The sequence below is a fragment of the Chlorocebus sabaeus genome, chromosome 2 (genome assembly GCF_047675955.1).
Source record: "Chlorocebus sabaeus isolate Y175 chromosome 2, mChlSab1.0.hap1, whole genome shotgun sequence".
NCBI lineage: Eukaryota > Metazoa > Chordata > Mammalia > Primates > Cercopithecidae > Chlorocebus > Chlorocebus sabaeus.
The window spans coordinates 37,517,419-37,538,278 of NC_132905.1; the positions used below are offsets into that span (position 1 = coordinate 37,517,419).

A 20,860-nucleotide genomic window follows, 5' to 3' on the forward strand; every position below is an offset into this window, starting at 1 on the left:
ATTATCATCTCAACCATTCAATGATTGGTTTGGCTTGAGTAAAACCTGTCCTCCAAAAAAACACTTCTGAGCACCTATCCAGGTAACTTCCTTCTCTAGCATCCCAGAGCCACCAGGCTCACCTTGCACATCTCCAGTGTCAAGGGACTCCCTTCCTCCCAAAATTTCCCCATCACACTGTCCTGTCCTACCAGGGTTTGGCTCCATTCCTTGACACATCACTCGGGAACTGTACGGCCTTCGACAAGTCACTTTTCCTCTCTGGGCTTGTGGGCCTGATCTGTGAGGTATTTTGGGGAATCTTCCACCCTAGAATTGGCTGGTCTCTTCGGCTTTTTGGGTGTATCCTAATGACTTAGGAAGTTGGATGTATGCTTAGATGAGGGTCTATTTGAACACTGGGAGGAAAATGGCGGTTTGTGTGTGAAAATGGCGGTTTAATTTTCAGAAAAGTATCTAGTCTGTTGGTCTTGGCTTCATCCCTAAGTCGTTAGGATACCCTATCAAGGAACATAGGAAAACCCTTTCACTCTCAGTGGGGCCTGCCTCTCAAGCCAAATGTGCCATCTCATTCTGAATTCCAGAAGCTTATTTTTGACTCTACTATTATTCACCGTTATTATCAACTATATTATTAACTCTTGTTATTATTAACTCTACCTTTCTTCTTTCATTTCTTTTATAAAGTGCTAAGCTCCTGATATTATAATTATTCCCATTTTATGGTTGAGGAGACTTTCAGAGGTTCAGTAACTTTTCCGGAGTTGGACAGAGAGAAAGTGAAGTGGCCAGGACCAGAACCATTTACAATGGTCATTAGCGCCCACTCTCCTCAGGTCCCTCACTTCCTTCCACAGACCATTTCTCCCACATCCTAGGCCTATCCCCCACCCCTGGGGGGAGAGGAGCACAGGCGAGCAAACAGAAAGAAGAGACAACTGGCAGCCCATGTTTTATTGGACAGCAAGAACCAGCTACTCATATCCATTCTTGGGGACCGGCGGAGGTTTCAATGCATAGGAGAGACAGCACAGGGACGCATCCGGGCACAGGTGCATGTAAGTTTCTTGCCTTGTGCAGTAAGTTCGGCAGGCCCCTTGGCCCTTCCAGCACCGTTTGAATTCACTTCTCCCTAAGCAGAGGAAGATCATAGGTCACAGAGCAGCCCAGGGGTCACAGGTTAGACCACTGGTCACAAGTTAGGCCACAGATTCACTAACACTGGTCACAAGTTAGCTCTCTGGTCATTTGTTAGATCACTAGTCATAGATGAGAGTACTGATTACAATTTAGGTTAGACTACATGTCACAGGTTAGACCATTAGTTACAAATTGCAGACTAAGGCCAGGCACGGTGGCTTACACCTGTAATCCCAGCACTTTGGGAGGCTGAGGCAGGCAGATCACCTGAGGTCAGGAGTTTGAGAACAGCCTGGCCAACATGGCAAAACTCCTTCTCTACCAAAAATACAAAAATTAGCTGGGTGTGTTGTCACGTGCCTTTAGTCCCAGCTACACAGGAGACTGAGGCAGGATAATCGCTTGAACCCAGGAGGAGGAGATTGCAATGAGCCACGATTGTGCCACTGCACTCCAGCCTGGGTGACAGAGGGAGACTCTGTCTCAAATAAATAAATAGAGACTAATTTCTTGACCAGGTGAAACAACACACCAGGTACACATAAGCACTTTTCATAACACTATACAATTATAGTATTATTACAATCCCTACTATACAGGTAAGAAAACTGAGGCTCAGTGAGGTTAATCATCTTCTCTAGCTGGGCACAGTGGCTCACACCTGTAATCCCAGCACTTTGGGAGGCTGAGGTGGGTGGATCACCTGTGGTCAGGAGTTCGAGACCAGCCAGGCCAACATAGCGAAACCCTATCTCTACCAGAAATATAAAAATTAGCTAGGCATGGTGGCAGGTGCCTGTAATCCCAGCCACTTGGGGGACTGAGGCAGGAGAATCGCTTGAACCTGGGAGGCGGAGGCGGAGGCTGCAGTGAGCTGAGCTGCACTGCAGCTTTGGCAACAAAGTAAGACTCCATCTCAAAAAAAAAGAAAAATTAAATATAAAATATAACCTTATCCAAGGTCATACCGCCATTCAGGAGCAGAACTAGAACTCAAACCCAAGCAATCCGGCTCCAGAATCCACACCCATTACACGAACTGCCCCTGACACATAGGGACTTGTTTAATGTTAAGTTTTAGTGAAGGAATTTCCAACCATGGGCCATGGAAAAGGTAAGGCTTTGGGGAATAGGTCCTTTGCTCCCTCCAAGGGTCTTTGGTCACAACATGGGATGGAGCCTGTCCTTCATTTATTCACTCAGTAAACACGGGGCACTACAATGAACAATATGGTCATGGTCCCTGCCCTCAAGGAGCTTCCAGCATCAAGGAAGACAGTTAAAAAACAAGCAAATAAATACAAGAAATAGATTCTGTGGTAACTGCCACATTGGAAATGATGAGGGTACTGTGATGGTCAGTTAAAACCAATGTGGGAAGTGAGGGGTGACTAGGACCATGTAGACAAGCTTGACTGTTAAATGACATTTCCAGACATACAACCTCAGACAAGCAGAGAGCAAGCAGCCCAGAAGAACTAGCACTGAATGGGAGGTGGAGGGGAAAGGCTTCCCTGCATCTCTGTGGATTAAAATACATCCCATGTAATCCTCAAATGATGCCTTGGGCATATCCGCAGGTTTTATTCAGCCTGCCGAGCAGTCCACACTTCCCTCTTGCTAAGGTAGAGAATCTTAGAATGATACAGTACTGGCCTCAAAATTTCCATGAGGCAAAGAATACACCCTCTGAAGACAGTGTGTAGTATAATCGCTAATAGTGTGGTGTGAACCCAGCTCAGACCTCCTGGGTCCAACTCCCAGCTCAGTCATTTCCCATTGAGTGACCTTGGCCTCAGTTCTTCATCTGTACAACTCTCCTTCAGAGCACAGATAAGGATCACGTTAGCACAGTGCCTGGCATATAGTAAATGCTCAATAAATAGGAGGCAAGATTATCAGTATGATAGCTTAGATTGCTGGAACAACCAGGACCCATTCTAGGTAAATCCTCTCACTTACCAGTAAAGAGAGGAATGAACTTGCCCAAGCTCCCATAGCCACTAAGTGGTGGGTCTGGAACCGGAACCCGAGACATTAGCTCCCAGGTGAGGCCACTTTCTATAATAATTTTTTTTTTTTTTTTGAGACAGGGTCTCACTCTGTTGCCCAGGCTGGAGTGCAGTAGTGCAATCTTGGCTCACTGTAGCCTCTACTTCCTAGGCTCAAGCAATCCTTCCACCTCAGCCTCCTAAATAACTAGGACTACAGGTGCACACCACTACACCCAACTAATCCTTTTATTTTTTGTAGAGATGGGGTCTCCCTATGTTGCCCAGGCTGGTCTCGAAGTCCTGGGCTCAAGTGATCCTCCTGCCTTGACCTCCCAAAGTGCTAGGATTTACAAGTATGAACCACCACACCCAGCCAAGAAATACTCTTAACACACCATCGCGTTTGAACTTCCCAGTCACCCCAATATCCAGAAGCAGTTCCTTTCTCCTGCATGATCTGCACTCTCTTCCTCATGTCTTTGACTCCGTCTCCCACCAATTTCCTTTATGCTCCCTCCCCAAGCCACACCAGCCTCCTTGCTGCTGTTCAAACACATCCATTACCCTGCCTCAGAGCCTCGGCCCTTGCTGCTCCCTCTGCCTGGAACAATCTTCTCTCGTATTTTCACCTTATTAAGACCTCTGTTCAGGCCGGGCGCGGTGGCTCACACCTGTAATCTCAGCACTTTGGGAGGCCGAGGCAGGCGGATCACGAGGTCAGGAGATCGAGACCATCCTGGCTAATATGGTGAAACCCTGTCTTTATAAAAATACAAAAAAAATTAGCCGGGCATGGTAGCGGGTGCCTGTAGTCCCAGCTACTCAGGAGGCTGAGGCAGGAGAACAGCATGAACCTGGGAGGCGGAGCTTGCAGTGAGCCGAGATGGCATCACTGCACTCCAGCCTGGGCAAGGAGCGAGACTCCGTTTCAAAAAAAAAAAAGAAAACAGACCTCGGTTCAAATCCACTTTATATAAAATAAGATCGCTGGAATGTACTTCAAAATAATTCACAGGAGAGGAGGGGGAAGTGAATAACAAAACAGGATTGGTTCAAATTGGTAATTGTTGAGGTTGGGTGATGGGTAATAGGGGTTCTTTATACTATTTATTTCTTATTTCTGGTTGAAATTTTCCTAAATACCAAAGTTTCTGGCTGGGCTCATACCTATAATCCCAGAACTTTGGGAGGCCAAAGCTGGAGGATTGCTTGAGGCCAAGAGTTTGAGACCAGCCTGGGCAACATAGTGAGACTCTATCTCTACACAAATTTAAAAGTCAAATAAAGAAGTCTCTTTTAAAAACTCATGCTGTTACAGTATTCTCTATTTCTGCATAAGTTTAAATTTTCCCATAATAAAAATGTTTAAAACTCACCTTGTTATTCTCTCTACTTTCATGTATATGTGAAATCTTCCAAAATAAAAAGTTTTAAAAAAGAAAAAAATCTAGGCCGGGCATGGTGACTCATGTCTGTAATCCTAGCACTTTGGGAGGCCGAGGCGGGTGGATCACCTGAGGTCAGGAGATCTAGACCAGCCTGACCAATATGATGAAACCCTGTCTCTACTAAAAATACAAAAATTAGCCAGGCATGGTGGCACATGCCTATAGTCCCAGCTACTCGGGAGGCTGAGGCAGGAGAATCGTTAGAACCCGGGAGGCAGAGGTTGCAGTGAGCTGATCATGCCATTGCACTCTAGCCTGGGCAACAAGAATGAAACTCCGTCTCGAAAAAAGAAAAAGAAACAAATCTTATTAGAGGCCTTCCCTATCCATCCTCATCAGTCTTCCCATCCCCACCCTTCTCCATGCACACACCACTCTAACCCCTTCCCTTGCCTTTCCTCTTCTTAGCACTTATCACCACCCAACATGTTTATCCGCTTATTTTCTATCTCTACCAACTAAAATATCAGCTGCATGAAAGCAAGGACCTTCTTTTCTTTCACTGCTAGATGTCTTTCACTGTTATGATTTCACAACAATCATAACATAAATGAATATTTATTGAGAGAATCCCATTTTATAGATTAGGAAACTGAGGTGCAGGCTGATTTAGCAACTTGCTCTAAGTTGCCCACCAAGTCAGTGGTGGGGCCAGAACTTAAATGCTGGTAGAGGCCCCTCTGTCCTCCAGGACCTAAGAGTCTAGTCCTCATTTTTACACGCACACACGTGCAGACACACACACATGCACACAATGTTGCTACCTGGTGGCACATGACCCAGAACCAGGAGAGCCACAAGGAGCAGAAGCAGCTGTGTCATGGCCATGGGGCTCCTGGGGAGGCTGCTGGAGAGAACACAAGAGAGACCCAAGCATGCTGAGCCTCGCTGCTTCCAGCCCAGCCTTTATTGAGCTGCGGATAAAGGCAGTGCTGTGGGCAGCAGGCCTAAGTGGGAGTATGAGGCCATGTAGTCCCCAGGCTGCTTGGGATCTCAGCCAGCTACGTGGGAACTGGTCAGCCACACCCTCCGGAGCCTGTTGAGCTCGGAAGCTGGGGGTAGAATTTCCTGAGGCATTGTTTAGGGTCAGAAACTAGACATCTTCCCCACCTAAGACAGTGGAAAAACTTTGACTTAAGAGAGACCTAGTTCAATCCCCACATCTCCCCCTAACTGCTGTGAGACATCAGACAAGTCACTTAATCTCTCTGAGCCTCAGGCTGTTGTCTATGAAATGATGACTAGTATCCCTTACAAGGCCAAGTGACCAGCATGTATGCAGGCCTACTCTAAAATGGGAAGAGTAATAGTACCCATGTCATAGACAGTAATAGCTACCTATCTCATTTAGGGGATTAAATGAAGTAATAGAGTGGCTCCTATAGTGTGGTTCCCAGACCAGCAAGCAGCAGCAACACCTGGGACTTGTTAGAAATGCCAGTTCTTTAGCCCTACCCCGAACCTACTGAATTCACCTCTCTCTAAGCAGAGGAAGACCACAGGTCACGGAGCAGCCCATGGGTCACAGGTTAGATCACTGGTCACAAGTTAGACCACAGATTCACTAACACTGGTCACAAGTTAGCTCTCTGGTCATTTGTTAGATCACTAGTCACAGATGAGAGTATTGGTGGGTCCTGGCAAAATGTGGCTTAACAAGCCCTCCAGGTGGTTCTAACACACCACCAAAGTTTGAGAACCCCTGAGATAATATTCGTGCAGAGCTTAGAACAGTGTCCGGTACACAGGAATCTAAATTGCATCATGAAAGATGAGTAGGGGAAAAGGTATCCCAGGCAGAAAGAACAGAATGTGCCTAAAAGAGGGGGGCATGAGCCAAGCAAGGGTTTTCCTGGGAGGAGAGGTTGAAATGATTCTGCAGAGAATATGATGGGGCTTGAATGCCAAGTTCAGACTTTTGTATTATAGACAACCAAAAGTTTTTTAGCAAGAGTGTAAGCTGTTCAGATTATAGTTTTAAATAAAGGAACTGAAACCCAAAGAGGGGAGTTGACTTGCCTAAGGTCACACAGCAATTGTGCTGCAGAGATGGAACTAAAAGCCAAGTCACCTCACTCCCAGACAATGAAGGGTACCACACCACTCACGGCCCATCTTGCAAGTTAGAAAGGTAAGCTTAGAGGGCCACGCCACGGAAAGAAGCCAGGCACGAGGGGGTTCTGCATCAGCTCCAAGACCTGTGGGGGCTGAGCCAGCCTGTTCAGCTGCTGTGGGAGTTATTCCAAGCTGAACACCTGAATCCCCTCAGCCATGACAATGAGCCCCACCCACAGGTGCTGCCTGGCCTCCATGGCTTCACACACGTACACACCCCGATTTCTCAAGACCTAAAGGGAGGCACCCCAGTCAAAGAGTCTGGATCCTGGCCCCTTGGATAGCCAACATCACCAGTGATCTCTTTCCTCCTCCTCCATACCTGGGAGCATTTATTTTTAAGCCATGAGTGATAGAAACAGTAGACAGAATGGCAGGGACCTCAGGCCCAGGCCCAGCTAAGCCTCAGTTGGTGAGTGAATGAATGAATGAATGAATGATGCCAAAATAAGATTTTCAGAATTCTTCAGTGCAGACTTTCTGAGCTCCCTCTTCCTCCAAGCCACCTCCCAAAATTAATTCTTCATCCAGAGCAGAGTTTCTTAAAGTGAGGTCCATGAACCATCTGCATCAGGATCACTTGGGGCACTTGTTTAAAACGTAGATTCCTGAACCCTTCTCTCAGCACTGTGGAATCCGCCTCTCTTGGAAGGTGGGACCTGAATATTTAGCAAGTTCCCCAAGTGGTTTTTCTGGGGGCTAATGTGTTGGTGTACCCCCTACGCAGATGGAGCTCCAGACCCAGGAATCCAGAGCCCCCATCCTTCCTCTCTCGTCTGCCACCCTCACTCGGTGCATAGGGCTGGCAGAAGCGGGTCAGCTGAGCTCTGCACTTTCAGAAAAGTCACTGAGCGGCCAGGGCCTTAGGGCGGGGACCCCGGGGCTGCCCTAATGGGGCGGGGCTGGATGGGGCGGGGTCGCGGCTCCTCCCCCGGCCCAGGCGGCGAGGGGAGGGGAATTGGCCTGAGGGGCTGCGTGCGGAGGCGGGTGGTACAGCCTGGAGCATCCAGCCGCTGGAGCTGCGAGGGACCCTGGACCCCTCCCACGCCGAGGTAAAGCCCTGCGCTACGCGCGGCCAACTCGCTCAAGTTGGAGCAGAGTTCTCCAGGCGATTGAAGGGGGATTCAGCAGCGTTGGCAGGAGTAGGAGGGCTTTGAAACCGCGTCCCGAGGGTGAGGGTCTTCAGACCTGCGACCCGGAGGGCTGGACAGTCCTGGACAAAGACCCCTTCAATCCCAGGATGGGGGATTCACACCCAGGATGCCGGCTGGGAAAGCTCGGACCCAGACTCCAGGAATGGCACAGCGTTCCCGGGCCCTGTGGTCTGCCCTCCCCGTCCCCTGCCAGGACCCTGTCCTGTCACCTAACCTGGGGCCTGGCCGGCGGCAGCTCCCGTCCCCAAAAGCAGTTAGAGGCCGTAGCGTCAGCCGCTCCTGAATTTTTCACACAGGGGGCGGGTCAGACACGCGGTTCCCATGGCACCAGGGCACTCGGGTTACAGTCGGGTTGCCCCTATACCCGCCTCGCCCTTCTGTAGTTCCAACCCACCCTCCTGCCTCTTCCTCCTCAGACCCCGTGAAATTGGGCATCCAAAGTTAAGTAACCCCTACCCTTGCAGTGGGGGGGACCTGAAACTGCACTCCCAACCCAGAACCTGTGAAAGAGAGCGGTGGGGAAGGGGAGGAGGCAGACAATTTGGATGCCTTTCAGAGCCAGGGCCTCATGTTCTGTGGGAAGGGCAGGTCCGTGTGCACGGAATGGGGAGTGTGCATGTGAGGACATCCCACCTCACTACTGCCCCTCTGCCTGCCTGCCTGACTGTCATCATCCTTAAGGCGAGGGAATGGCCTCTGGGTGTGTGTGTCTGTGTGTTCACAGCCTGCACACTCACTCCTTCCAGCCGCATCCAGGTTTACGCAGAGCCTGAGGCCAGAAAGCCTAGGGGCTTTCTGCCCCAAGAAGCTGAGGCACCACCTACTCCCATCTGAACAAGAGGGGGATCTGGAAGAAGCCATCTCAGCAGCTCATCAGGACGCTATAGAAAGCAGCAGCCTAAAGCAATTGACTGACAACCAATTCCCCCTTCTTTCAGAAGGAAGGAAGAAGCAAAACCCCCTCTACCAAAGATGACACTCAACACCGGACAGGAAGCAAAGACCCCTCTGCACCGGCGAGCCAGCACCCCACTGCCCCTGTCCCCACGGGGCCGCCAGCCTGGACTCCTGAGCACAGCGCCTTCCACTCAATCCCAGCATCCCCGGCTGGGTCAATCGGCCTCCCTCAACCCTCCCACCCAGAAACCTTCACCTGCCCCAGATGATTGGTCTTCTGAATCCAGTGACTCTGAAGGCTCCTGGGAGGCCCTCTACCGTGTGGTGCTACTTGGAGATCCTGGAGTGGGGAAGACCAGCCTGGCCAGCCTCTTTGCAGGGAAGCAAGAGAGGGACCTCCATGAACAGCTGGGAGGTAGGGGCCATATGGGCTGGGCTGGGATGTGGCCAAAGGAGCAAAAGCCCTGTCACCAGGGGCACAGGGCTGCCAAGAACAGTTGTACAAGTCATGCACTGTTCAACTCTAAGGGACATCATTTACTTAGACTATGACATGAATGATGCCCCCTTGCCCTCCAAAGTTATACATGGCACAGCCTGCACAATGGTCAAAGGGAGGGAAATTCTTGAATAGAACAAGAATTCTGCCAACTTCCCATGAACAAGAAGTATATGATTCATTTCCATGTCATATGGGTGGCAATTCTGAATTCTTCTGAATGAAGAAATGGTAGACTTCCACCCAGTTCAGAAACTCCCCTCCCCAACTCCTCTGACTCTCAGATTCTCCCAGTCCCATAGACACCCATCCATGGTCACCATGATCTACAGCAAAACTAAGATCCTTTGCAGAAGGGAGACTCCTAGACCCCAAGTTCTGGGCCCTGGGGTGCTTTATTCCCAAGAACTGCGGTGAGCTAAGAGTGTCAGGGGCCCCAGGGTGGTAGGATACAGGGAAGATAGAAGAGATGAAGGTAGGCCCCTGAACGACTGACCAAAAGGACATAGGGTGAGTAGGGGAAGGGGGTTGATTAAATGCAGAGAAAAGGTAGGGACATCTAGCCAGACTCTTCTCTAGTCTTGACTTCTCTCCCCCAGCCTCAAGAGTGAGAACCCATATGTGTTACAGATAGGGAGACTGAGGTCAAGAGAGGATAACATGACCTGCCTGAAGCACGCGCTAAGTCAGACAGAGCAGGCCTGGGAGAATTCCTAGCCCAGCTTTAACCCCACCACCCCACCTTTATTCAATCAATCAAATCTTTCTGGCACCTACTATGTGCCAGGTACTATGGCACCTGGGGAGACATGGGTTCCTACCAGGAGAGACAGGCATCAAACAAGTGTGATAAGTGCTTCTGAGGACAAGTGGAGGGGGTGATGTGACCAGAAATGGGGGGTAGCGAACACCACACTCTCTCAGGCTTGCCCCTCCTCCCTGAGATCCAGCTCTTCCCTTGGTTGCAGAAGATGTATATGAGAGGACCCTCACGGTGGATGGAGAAGACACCACGCTGGTGGTCGTGGACACCTGGGAGGCCGAGAAACTGGTATGGCACTGCAAGCAGAATTTGGGGAGAGGGGTGCTGAGCCTAATATTAAACTCTTTCCTGTCCTGTCCTGGACTACAGATCAGGTGTGAGCAAGAGCCATCCTCAGCACCCTCCCCCAAAACCCACAGCTCCTAAGCAGTCTTTCCAGTCCCAAACAGAAGACCCTTATGACCCTGACCCCTTTTCTCACTCCACAATCCCCTCCTACCAGCCATCTCAGAATGTGCTTCTCCACCTGCAGATCTCCCCATCATTATTTCCATCCTCGTCCCACCCCTCCCACCCACATTGTGCAGAAGGAACGCTGGATTTGGCCCCAAAATGCCTAAGGCTGAACCCCCTTTCTTTTTCTTACTAGTTATGTAGTTTTGTGCAATTGACTTAACCACTTTAAGCTTCAGTTTTCTCATCTGATAAATGGGTTAACCATTCCTGCTTTCCTCATCAGCTGGTTTTTTAAAGTTCTTATGCAATTTCAGAGGTAAGCCCAGTTTAAAGCATGAAAAACTGCTGAATAGGGGTGAAGAATTGTAAATGATAACTCTTAGTAATTATGATTTGGTAGCTAGAGAAAAAGGAAACCAGAGCAGGAAGAGAGCAGTAGGCAGGAACATGTCCCTATTATGATTTTATCTTGTTTGTGTTTTCTTTTCTTTTGCTACGTGGGTAATACAAAATTTCATTGTAGAGCTTTGAGGAAAGTTGTAGAACTTTGAGGAAAAACATCAAAGCAAAGAGAAGGATCTAAAATCACCTGGGATCCCATCTCTCTAAGGGATAGGCTGCTCCCCTAAAACTGAGGGAGGCCCTGCCCTCAGGGTGGGGCTTAGGAGGACACTGGTGGGTGATTGACAATGGTTGACAGCTCTCCTTCTAAAAAGCATAAAAGGAAACCCGGGGCCAAATGAGCATAATAATGATGATGACTCTTATAACAGTACCTGACATTTATGGAGTGCCAGCTTCCAAAGTGTCAGCCCCTGTGTTAACCACTAGACATATTCTATGAATTCAATCAAAACAAAAACTGGGCCTGGTGCAGTGGCTCAGGACTGTAATCCCAGCACTTTGGGAGGTCGTGACAGGTGGATCACCTGAGGTTAGTAATTTGAGACCAGCCTGGCCAACATGGCAAAACCCCACCTCTACTAAAAATACAAAAATTAGCCAGGTGTGGTGGCATGGGCCTGTAGTCCCAGCTACTTGGGAGGCTGAGGCAGGAGAATCACTTGAACCCGGGAGGTGGAGATTGCAGTGAGCTGAGATCACGCCACTGCATTCCAGCCTGGGCGACAGAGCAAGGTTCTGTCTCAAAAACTAAATGGTGAGTCTTCTGATTCCCATTCTACTGATGAGGAAACCAAAGACCAGAGCGGTTAAATAATAATAATAATGTGTCCAAAGCTCTCAAATAGCAAGTGAGATTCAAACCCAGATCTACAAAATCTTTGTAGATCTTATTCTTTTTTTTTTTTTTTTAGATGGAGTTTCACTCTTGTTGCCCAGGCTGGAGTGCAGTGGCGCCATCTCAGCTCACTGCAACCTCCGCTTCCCAGGTTCAAGCGATTCTCCTGTTTCAGCCTCCCGAGTAGTTAGAATTACAGGCGCCTATCACCACGCCCGCTAATTTTTGTATTTTTAGTAGAGACAGGGTTTCATCACGTTGGTCAGGATGGTCTTGAACTCCTGACCTCAGGTGATCCACCCACCTCGGCCTCCCAAAGTGCCGGGGTTACAGACCATGGCCGGCCAAGGCTGTATTCTTATGCATTAGGACTGCATAAGAGTCCTTGTCTTATGACTTTCCTCCCTGTCAAGAGCATCACCTTCTGAACCTTCAGCTGAGGTTTCAGTCATTCGCTCATTCATTCATTCAGAAATACTTGCTGGGTGTCTATCATGGACCAGGACCTTGGAGACACAGAGATGAATAAGGCAGACATGCCCCCTGGCCTCGTGGACCTCACAGGCTAGTGAGAGGGTCTACTTTTCAGATGCAGCTGAGGATGCTATGGGGCAGTGTCCAGCGAGTTAAGATGGGTGATCAGACTGGGAGTCCCACTCAGGAAACAGGGGAGAAAAGATTCTAGACTAGAAGGCAGGAACTGGAACTCCACACCCAGCTTGAGTCAGACAGATGTGGGTTATCAACCTTGAGTATGGATGGGTTTCTTCCTCTGGGTCTTAGTTTTCCCCATCTCTAGAATGAGAAAGTGAGTCTTGACCATTCATTCATTCATTGCACAAATATTTTTGGAGGATTTGCTGTGTGTCAAGATCACAAAAGCCAGTTGGTGCATGGATTTGTGAGTATGAACTCATTAAGAGTGTGATTAAAAATATAGATTCTCAGCTGGGCACAGTGGCTCACGCTTATAATCCCAACACTTTGGGAGGCTGATGTGGGCAGATCACCTGAGGTCAGGAGTTCGAGACCAGCCTGGCTAAGGTGGTGAAACCGTCTCTACTAAAAATACAAAAATAGCTGGGTGTGGTGGCGTGCACCTATAGTCCCAGCTACTCCGGAGGCTGAGGCAGAAGAATAGCTTGAACCTGGGTGGTGGAGGTTGCAGTGAGCCGAGATCATGACACTGCACTCCAGCCTAGGTGACAGGGTGAGACTCCATCTCAAAGAAAAGAAGAAAAAGAAAAAGAAAAAAAAAGAAAAAAAAGAATAAGAAGCTCTAAAATTGGGGCTCTAGTATCTATCTATCTATCTATCTATCTATCTATCTATCTATCTATCTTTTTTGAGAGGGAGTCTCGCTCTGTTGCCCAGGCTGAGGATGAGGGCCAGGGTGAGGCCTGATAATTTTATTTTTATTTATTTATTTATTTATTTATTGAGACAGAGTCTTGCTCTTGTTGCCTAGGCTGGAGTGCAGTGGCATGATCTCTGCTCACCCCAACCTCTGCCTCCCAGTTTCAAGTGATTCTCCTGCCTCAGCCTCCCGAGTAGCTGGGATTACAGGCATGAACCACCACACCTGGCTAATTTTATATTTTTAGTAGAGATGGGGTTTCTCCATGTTGGTCAGGCTGGTCTCAAACTCCCTCCCTCAGGTGATCCGCCCGCCTCGGCCTCCCAGAGTGCTGGGATTACAGGCATGAGCCACCACCCCCAGCCGATAATTTGATTTTTAATACACTCCAAGTGGCCTGATGGTCAGCCAGCCTGGTACACTAAGGTCCTAAGGCCCACCCAATTCTGTCAGATTCAGCTTCTCTGATATCAGAGTACCATGTAGTGCACAAATGGAAAGGATGGATACTTATTTCGATAATGCTGCTACTGCTTGGACCCTCTTTGAGACCTCTCTTCACAGTCACTGACCAGGGAAACTGGTTCAGTTTCCTAATTTTACTGGTTGGAAAATAAAAGGCCAGAAAAGAGGAGAAAATTTTCTCAAGGTCTCTACCAAAAACACAAAAATTAGCCAGGCATGGTGGCAGGCGCCTGTCATCCCAGCTACTCAGGAAGCCCAGGCAGGAGAATCACTTGAACCCAGGAGGTGGAGGTTGCAGTGAGCCGAGATCATGTCACTGCACTCCAGCCTGGGAGACAGAGTGGGACTCCATCTCAAAAAAAAGAAAAATGAAAGAAAATTTCTGGCTTCTTCACTACCTCACAACCACACTCAGTCTTTCTCACTTCAGGCCTTAGCTCTGACTGTTCCTTTTGTCTGGAATCTCTTCTCTCCTGCTTGGCCTGCCCCTCCTTCCTAACCCCATTCGCCAGTCCCCTGTGAAGCCCTTGCACACTCTTCCAGGTGGGGTTGTTCTGGCCTCCCCACACCGCTCCTCCAGCCACTTGCACATGCCTCTTACTGTTCCTTTCACACTACACTATAACTCCCCATTTCCATAAGCTCTCTTCCAGACCATGAGCTTTTGGAGGGCAGAAACTGTGTCTTATTCAACACTTATAAAGTTACTACCCAAGTAGTCCAGTCTTGAAGGGCTGTCCCTAACAAAAGATCACCATCCAAAATATCAAAAGCACTGCAGTTCTTTCTTTTTCTTGGTCAAACAACTTGAAAGGAAGCCACTTCTTAAAGTGTCCCTTGCCCCTCTCATCCCCTTGTGAACTTACACTTTACAGTTGCTCCTTCACCTCTGTCTTCAAAACTGTCCTGAAAAATGCCTTCCCTCTGAAGTCAGCCTCCTGTCCTCACTTCTCTCTCTCTTCCTTTTTTCTCTTCATTCTGGATTTCACCAGGCACAAAGAACCCTCTGGCAAGGCTAAACCCTCCTCAGAAACAAGACAAAAGAGCTAAACAGGTCAAGGCAGAACCCTCTTTAGCAGGAAGAGGAACCAAGTCAATTTGCCTCCAGTACCCAGCCTGCAAAAGTGTCAGTGAGTGAGAGAATTATGTGAGGTAGTGTCATTAGCCTAAATTTTCAAGCAGAGAAACTGAGGCTCAGAAAGGATCACCGATTTTCCTAAGGTGACACAGGGAATTATGGCAGAATTTGTCCCCCACACCTGTCCAAACTATAAACCTCAGCCCCCTCCCAACCATTAGACCATCCCAGCTCTACCTTCCTCAGCCAGGGCCTAGATACCCTCTGAGGATGGGCCTTGGGTCCCTCTCCTGCAGGATAAAAGATGGAGCCAGGAGTCATGCCTGCAGGGCGGCAGTGCCTATGTCATCGTATACTCCATCGCAGACCGAGGCAGCTTTGAGAGTGCCTCTGAGCTCCGCATCCAGCTGCGGCGCACACATCAGGCAGACCATGTGCCCATCATCCTCGTGGGCAACAAGGCGGACTTGGCCCGCTGCCGAGAAGTCTCTGTGGAAGGTGAGCCCTCCATCCCACCCCCTCCTCTTCCCCTGGGCCCCACTGTCATGGCTGCTTCTTCAGCACTCTTCATCTCAGTGACTGTCCCTGCCAAGCTGCCCCTACCCTGCAGCCACTTGCCTAAGCCTGAAAGCTAGGAACCATTCTTGTCTCCCACTCACCACCCCCAAACCAGTCCCCAAGTCCTGTCAGGCCACCTCCGTTAATCCCACATTCCCTTCCCTCTCTGCCTACAGTCTCTGTGCTGTCCTGGCATCTCCACCTTCTCCAGTCCTCCCACTTCTCAATTATTCCTCCTTGCCAGCTGCCAGAATTTTCCAAGACCAGAGCTGAATTTGCACTTCTTAAAAATTCGTGTATGTGGTGGGGCATGGTGGCTCACAACTATAATCCTAGCACTTTGGGAGACCAAGGCGGGAGGACTTACTTGAGCCCAGGAGTTTGAGACCAGCTTTGGCAACACAGCAAGACCCTCTCTCTACAAAAAATAAAAAATAATTTTAACTCTTTTTTTAAAAAAATATTCTAGCCAGGCCCAGTGGCTAACGCCTATAATCCCAGCACTTTGGAAGACTGAGGCAAGTGGATCACTTGAGGTCAGGAGTTCAAGACCAACCTGGCCAACATGGTGAAACCCCATCTTTACTAAAAATACAAAACTTAGTCAGGCATAGTGGTGCACACCAGTAATCCCAGCTACTTGGGCAGCTAATGCATGAGAATTGCTTAAACCCAGGAGGCCGAGGTTGCAGTGAGCCAAGACCACGCCACTGTACTCCAGCCTGGGTGACAGAATGAGACTCTCTCTCAAAAAAATAATAATAGTAATTTCCTCTGTGGCTCCCCTAGCCTCTTAATCAGAGACACTTTATCCACCAGGATGATAGGCCCAGTGCCTACAGGCCTTTCAAGGGCTTACATTTGAGAACTGAAAAGAACCATTACTGGCTCCAAAATATAGTGAAAAAAATTAGAAATTTAAATTTCACAAAGCTTTAATTGTCTGTAAAACATATTTTGTCAGCAAGCAACTACAAACTAAAACTTTAAATGTCATATATGGATTGTATTTACAATGGGATGGGGAATATTTTAATAAGTTTGACATATCAGATGGGGCCCATAACAATTTTTAAATGGTCTTACTCACAGAGTAAAATCTAAAAAATATGTAAACTGAGACCTAGAAAGGAAAAGTCAGTTTCACAGTCACCAGTCCCTGAAGACTAGAACTCGGGCCCAGTGGCATCCTGGAGGTGGAAGACCGTAAGCTTTGTGAACAGACATCCAAAAAAAAAAAACTGCAACATAAGCCCCAGGAGATTTTGTTAAAGCACAGATTTCCAGACCTACAGAATCAGAAACTCTGAGGGTGGGTCCAGGAATCTGCATTTTAACAAGCTCCTCCAGGTAATTCCGATCCACAGCAAATTAGACCCTTTACCTGGCATTCAACCTGACCCCTCCCTGGCCCCAGCCTCTCTGTCTTCCCTCAAAGATCAGTCTGATTTATCTGAGTCCCCAGATAGCAACACGAGGTATGGGCACAGGAAAAATTTCTTCCAATCAAGACTGAACACATCTTTTCCTACCTTTTTCTCCGCCTTCCGGTTATGGCTCCACCCCTGCTCGCCGGGCTCCGCCCCCTCAGAGGGCCGCGCCTGCGCTGTGGTGTTCGACTGTAAATTCATCGAGACCTCCGCCACGCTGCAGCACAATGTGGCTGAGCTCTTCGAGGGCGTGGTGCGCCAACTGCGCTTGCGCCGCCGGGACAGTGCGGCCGAGGAGCCCCCAGCACCCCGACAGCCGGCCAGCCTAGCCCAGCGCGCTCGTCGCTTCCTAGCACGTCTGACAGCCCGCAGCGCACGCCGCCGGGCACTCAAGGCCCGCTCCAAGTCCTGCCACAATCTGGCCGTGCTCTGAAGCCTCCCGCCCCTCTGAGAGTTGGCGGGTCGCTGAGTTGCCTTATGGGTTCCACGGACGCCACTGCGGGACAAAGGTGCCGTTACCTGGAGTCTGCATCCTGTGTCTTGCTTGCCTGCTGCCCTGATGGCCTGAGCATCCCCCAGATCCAAGCCTGGGGGACCCCGGGAAAGCGATGAAGAGACAGACGACGGGGCCGAAGCCCCAAGCTGGACACAAAGTAGTTTTTTACGTGGTGGGTGTTTTTTTGTAAAAAATCTTCCTTGTCCCTGGGCTCTGGCCAACCCTCAGAAACCCTCACAATAAACCAGACCAGAAGGATGTCCCATCTGAATGCCCAGACATCTCTGTCTCGGCTCTTCCAGGCATCTCCACCTACTGCCCTCCCATCTACACTTGACTGTAGGCTGACTGGTTTAGCCTGCCGGCCTGGGCGTCAGGGCCAATCAATAAAGTACTTGGACCAATTTTGTGCTCAGGCCCTTCTCCCGACAGTGGATCACAACCACAGTTTCGTGACCAGCTACTTTCTCATTAACCCATTTTTTACGTTCTAGATTCACATGTCTGGAAGGACCTCAGTACTCATCCTGGCAATAGAATTGCTGGCGTTTGTTGGGAGCTATGTACTAAGCTGTCGCAACAATTAATCCTCCCAACACCTGGGAGAAAGGTGTTACGATTAACCCCATTTTGCTCATTAGTAAACTGAGGCACAGGACACCGAAGGCTCACCCAAGATCATACAGCTGCTATATGCGAAGTTGCCAGGATTCCAGCCCAGGCTTGTCAGACTCTAGTGACCAACATATCCATTGTCCTCTTTAAAGATGATACAAAACCCTATAGAATCTTGAGAAAATGAATTTAAAAACATAATTAGACATCCAATTTAAACGAGGTTGGGGCAGGAACTCTAAGAAACTCAATCCATTAATCCCCGGGATGGACCCCAGTTTAATCCAACTCACTCATTTCCCGAAGTCAGAAACAAGCCTAGAGAGGGGAGGTGAGCATGCCAGAGTCGCCCAGCCAGGGAGGACTACACCCCAGGACCCAGCCCACTCCTGGGTCTCACTTTGGCTGTGCGGGAGGAAGGAGGTGGTGAGGCATCCAGCCTGGCTGGGGTCAGGGCTGGGTGTTGGGGATCAGGTCAGGAGTTTCCAGCCCGAAAGGAAGGGGTGTCACGGCTTTGAGAAGAAAACAAGACGCAAACCGTTATGACCATCGTCTCCCTGATGCCGGACATCCCTTCCCCCAACTAGCCCAGACGCCAGTCCCAGGGTAAGCGGTGCAGAGAAAGACGGCAGCACCCGCCAGCCAGCCAGCCGCGTCCTCCAGCCGCGACTCCCCGCACCCCAGCCTTCCAACGGGGACGGATGGCACTCAATCCCACACCCCAACCCCAGCCTGGGGAAGGGAAGAGAAGGAAGGTCTTCCCCCACCCCAAGCTGTCTCCGACCTGCGGTCAGGGGGAGGGGCTCTAGCTGTGGAAAGTTGGCAGAGGCAGCCGGCAGCAGCCGGGAGAGTGGAAAAAATGATATCAAACCCGGAAAAATGCAGGCCGGATGGAGGGCCGGAGTGGGCCCTGGGAGGTGAGAGGGCGGGAGGGAAGCGGGGAGGGGGAAGAGCTGAGAAAAGAAGAGGGGCGCGGGAGAGCGTGCAGGAGCTGGCTTTAGAAAACTGAGTACGATCGCCCTCATCCCCTCCTTTCTTCATCTACAAATATTTATTGAGGGCCTACTAAGTGCTGGGCACAGTGCCAGACTCCGGGGAGATGTGGCGAACAGAAAGAGGGAGCTCACTGCTCAGTAGCTCACAGTAGGGTGGGCTGGCAGATTAGAAAACAAATCAGCAAATAAAAGAATCACAAACTGATAGGAGCTGAAAATTAGAGTAGTCAGGGAAGAACCTGAAGATAATCCAGTCCAATCCCCCAGCCTCAGATGGGAAAACTGAGGGCCAGAGAGAGAGAGCGCTTACCCCAGGCCACTCAGAATGTGGAAGAAATACTTGAGAACGGGATAGGGGAGGAAAGGGGGAGGGAAGAAAGAACTGGTGCAGACCAAGATGGGGAGGTGGGAGGTGTTGAGGGAAGGAAAGTTATGCAACCAGCACAGCAAGATGGCAGGGTGATTGAAGACATTGCCCTGAACCAGGGGGTGTGCGTTCAAACCTTGCTCCCCTCCATCTCTCTGTGCCTTAGTTTCTCCATCTATAAAACGGAATTCATGACAATTCTTTCATTTAGGATCGATGTGAGGATTAAATGATTCAAGTTGTGTAAAATGCTTTACACACTTCCTGTGTCTAAGAAGATTCAATAAATGTGGGCTCCCGCTAGCATATCTTTTTTTTTTTTTTTTTTTTTTTTTTAAACAGGGTCTCACTCTGTCTGTTGCCCAGGCTGGAATGCAGTGGTGCAATCACAGCTCGCTGCAGCCTCCGCCTCCCAGGCTCAAGCCATCTTCCCACCTCAGCCCCCCAAGTAGCTGGGACTACAGGCACATGCCATTATGCCCAGCTAATTTTTTCTTTTTCTTTTTTTTTTTTTTTTTTTTTTTTTTTAGAGAAGACAAAGTTTTGCTGTGTTGCCCATGATGGTCTCAAATTCCTGAGCTCAAGAGATCCTCCCGCCTCAACATCCCAAGGTGCTGAGATTTCAGGCATGAGCCACTGGGTCCCACTCTGCTATCCTATCTTAAGGCCTTGCAGAAACCAGGATATGTTATGGGCAAGATATTCTGAGACTGTGAAGACCTGCTTATGAGTCTTTGCCTGGCATATGTATTCACATGTTTTTGTCTGTCTGCCCCACAGGAATGAAAGCTCCTTGAGGGAAGGGCCCTCAGTGCTGCTCTGACCCCAGCACCTACAACACTGCCTGGCTCATAGTAGGTGCTCAGTAAATATTTGTTGAATGGATTAATTCATTATCCATTAATAGATACCCATTAATTCATTATCCATTACCTGTAAAGTTGCCCTTCCAATCCTGTCCTCTCTGATTCTAGGTGTCTGTGAATAAGGAATGGCTGGGAAAGCATGTGAGAAAACCACACTCTCCCTCAGCCTATTATAGTTTAAAAAGTACTTTCTCGTCCATAAAAACAAAACAAAACAAAAAAAATAACTAACTTCGTTTTAACTCTCTGTGTTAGTGTTGGGCCCCATGCTACATGCTGGGTACACGTTTTCTCACGTGCTCACCACCACAACCCTCTACTTAATAGGTACTGTTTAATACATGAGGACACAGAGGCCAGGAGAACCCAAGAATCTCTGCAAGGCTACACAGCAAGAAAAGGCCAGATTAGTGGTCGAGAGGCAGGCAGGAATTGCCATCCTAGTTGTACAATTAGAGAAACCGAGACTCAGAGAAAGAAGATGAGTTGTCCAAGCCCAAAGTCATGTAATAAACAGCAAGCAGTTACATCACTCTTACTATATACCAGGTGCTGTCCTAAGTGTTTTTCATACATTAATCATTAAATCCTGAAAACTGATCATATTATCACCACCCCAGTTTTCAGATGGAGAAACTTGTAGCACAGAGAAGTTCAGTACCCCACCAAGATTGCACAGTTAGCAAGTAGCAGAACCAGAATTCAAACCAGGGAGGTCTAGCTCACCCCGTTAAGGGGTGGTCTGTGTTACACCATTTGTTTGTACAGCAAGCCTGGAACAGGCTGGTATAAAAAGGTAGGTGTCTTTGTCTCCAGCCCTGCTGCCTGAGCTAGGGGCAAGACAGAGAACAAAAGCACATTGACAGCATCCTCAGCTGCCAGCTGGGACTTTCCACCTTGAAGGGAGGATACTGTTATGGAAAAAAT

General features: G+C 49.1%; 2 protein-coding genes and 2 long non-coding RNA genes across 9 annotated transcripts; 2 read left to right on the top strand and 2 right to left on the bottom strand.

Annotated features, from left to right (window-relative positions):
- Window positions 1-939: 939 nt before the first annotated feature.
- On the bottom strand, window positions 940-16,800 carry DEFB124 (defensin beta 124). Of its 3 annotated transcripts, XM_037982923.1 has the most exons (3): window positions 16,697-16,800; window positions 5,347-5,429; window positions 940-1,132 (listed from the first exon to the last, which is right to left on the bottom strand). In XM_037982923.1, the coding sequence occupies exons 2-3, from the start codon at window positions 5,408-5,410 to the stop codon at window positions 975-977; spliced, it is 222 nt and encodes a 73-aa protein (XP_037838851.1). In that variant the 5' UTR covers window positions 5,411-5,429; window positions 16,697-16,800; the 3' UTR covers window positions 940-974. The 3 variants fall into 3 exon arrangements, 1 of the variants encoding a protein (XP_037838851.1); XR_503094.3 differs by lacking the exon at window positions 5,347-5,429 and having other exon boundaries at window positions 16,697-16,799; XR_012089746.1 differs by lacking the exon at window positions 5,347-5,429 and having other exon boundaries at window positions 15,532-16,762.
- REM1 (RRAD and GEM like GTPase 1) lies at window positions 6,682-17,494 on the top strand. Of its 3 annotated transcripts, none has more exons than XM_008019896.3 (5): window positions 6,682-7,749; window positions 8,790-9,163; window positions 10,216-10,298; window positions 14,903-15,104; window positions 16,756-17,494. In XM_008019896.3, exons 1-5 carry the CDS (start codon window positions 7,589-7,591, stop codon window positions 17,025-17,027), a joined length of 1,092 nt encoding a protein of 363 aa, XP_008018087.1. In that variant the 5' UTR covers window positions 6,682-7,588; the 3' UTR covers window positions 17,028-17,494. The 3 variants fall into 3 exon arrangements, with proteins under 3 accessions (XP_008018087.1, XP_008018100.1, XP_008018108.1); XM_008019909.3 differs by having other exon boundaries at window positions 7,645-7,749; window positions 8,598-9,163; XM_008019917.3 differs by lacking the exon at window positions 6,682-7,749 and adding an exon at window positions 7,762-7,869.
- Window positions 16,989-18,552, bottom strand: LOC103247897 (uncharacterized). Of its 2 annotated transcripts, XR_012089748.1 has the most exons (4): window positions 18,490-18,552; window positions 17,999-18,217; window positions 17,763-17,879; window positions 16,989-17,090 (listed from the first exon to the last, which is right to left on the bottom strand). It is a non-coding gene; the product is annotated as an uncharacterized lncRNA (long non-coding RNA). The 2 variants fall into 2 exon arrangements; XR_503092.3 differs by lacking the exon at window positions 18,490-18,552 and having other exon boundaries at window positions 17,999-18,417.
- Window positions 18,377-20,526, top strand: LOC140709273 (uncharacterized). Its single transcript, XR_012089749.1, has 4 exons — window positions 18,377-18,622; window positions 19,598-19,761; window positions 19,848-19,925; window positions 20,042-20,526. It is a non-coding gene; the product is annotated as an uncharacterized lncRNA (long non-coding RNA).
- The last annotated feature ends 334 nt before the right edge of the window (window positions 20,527-20,860 follow it).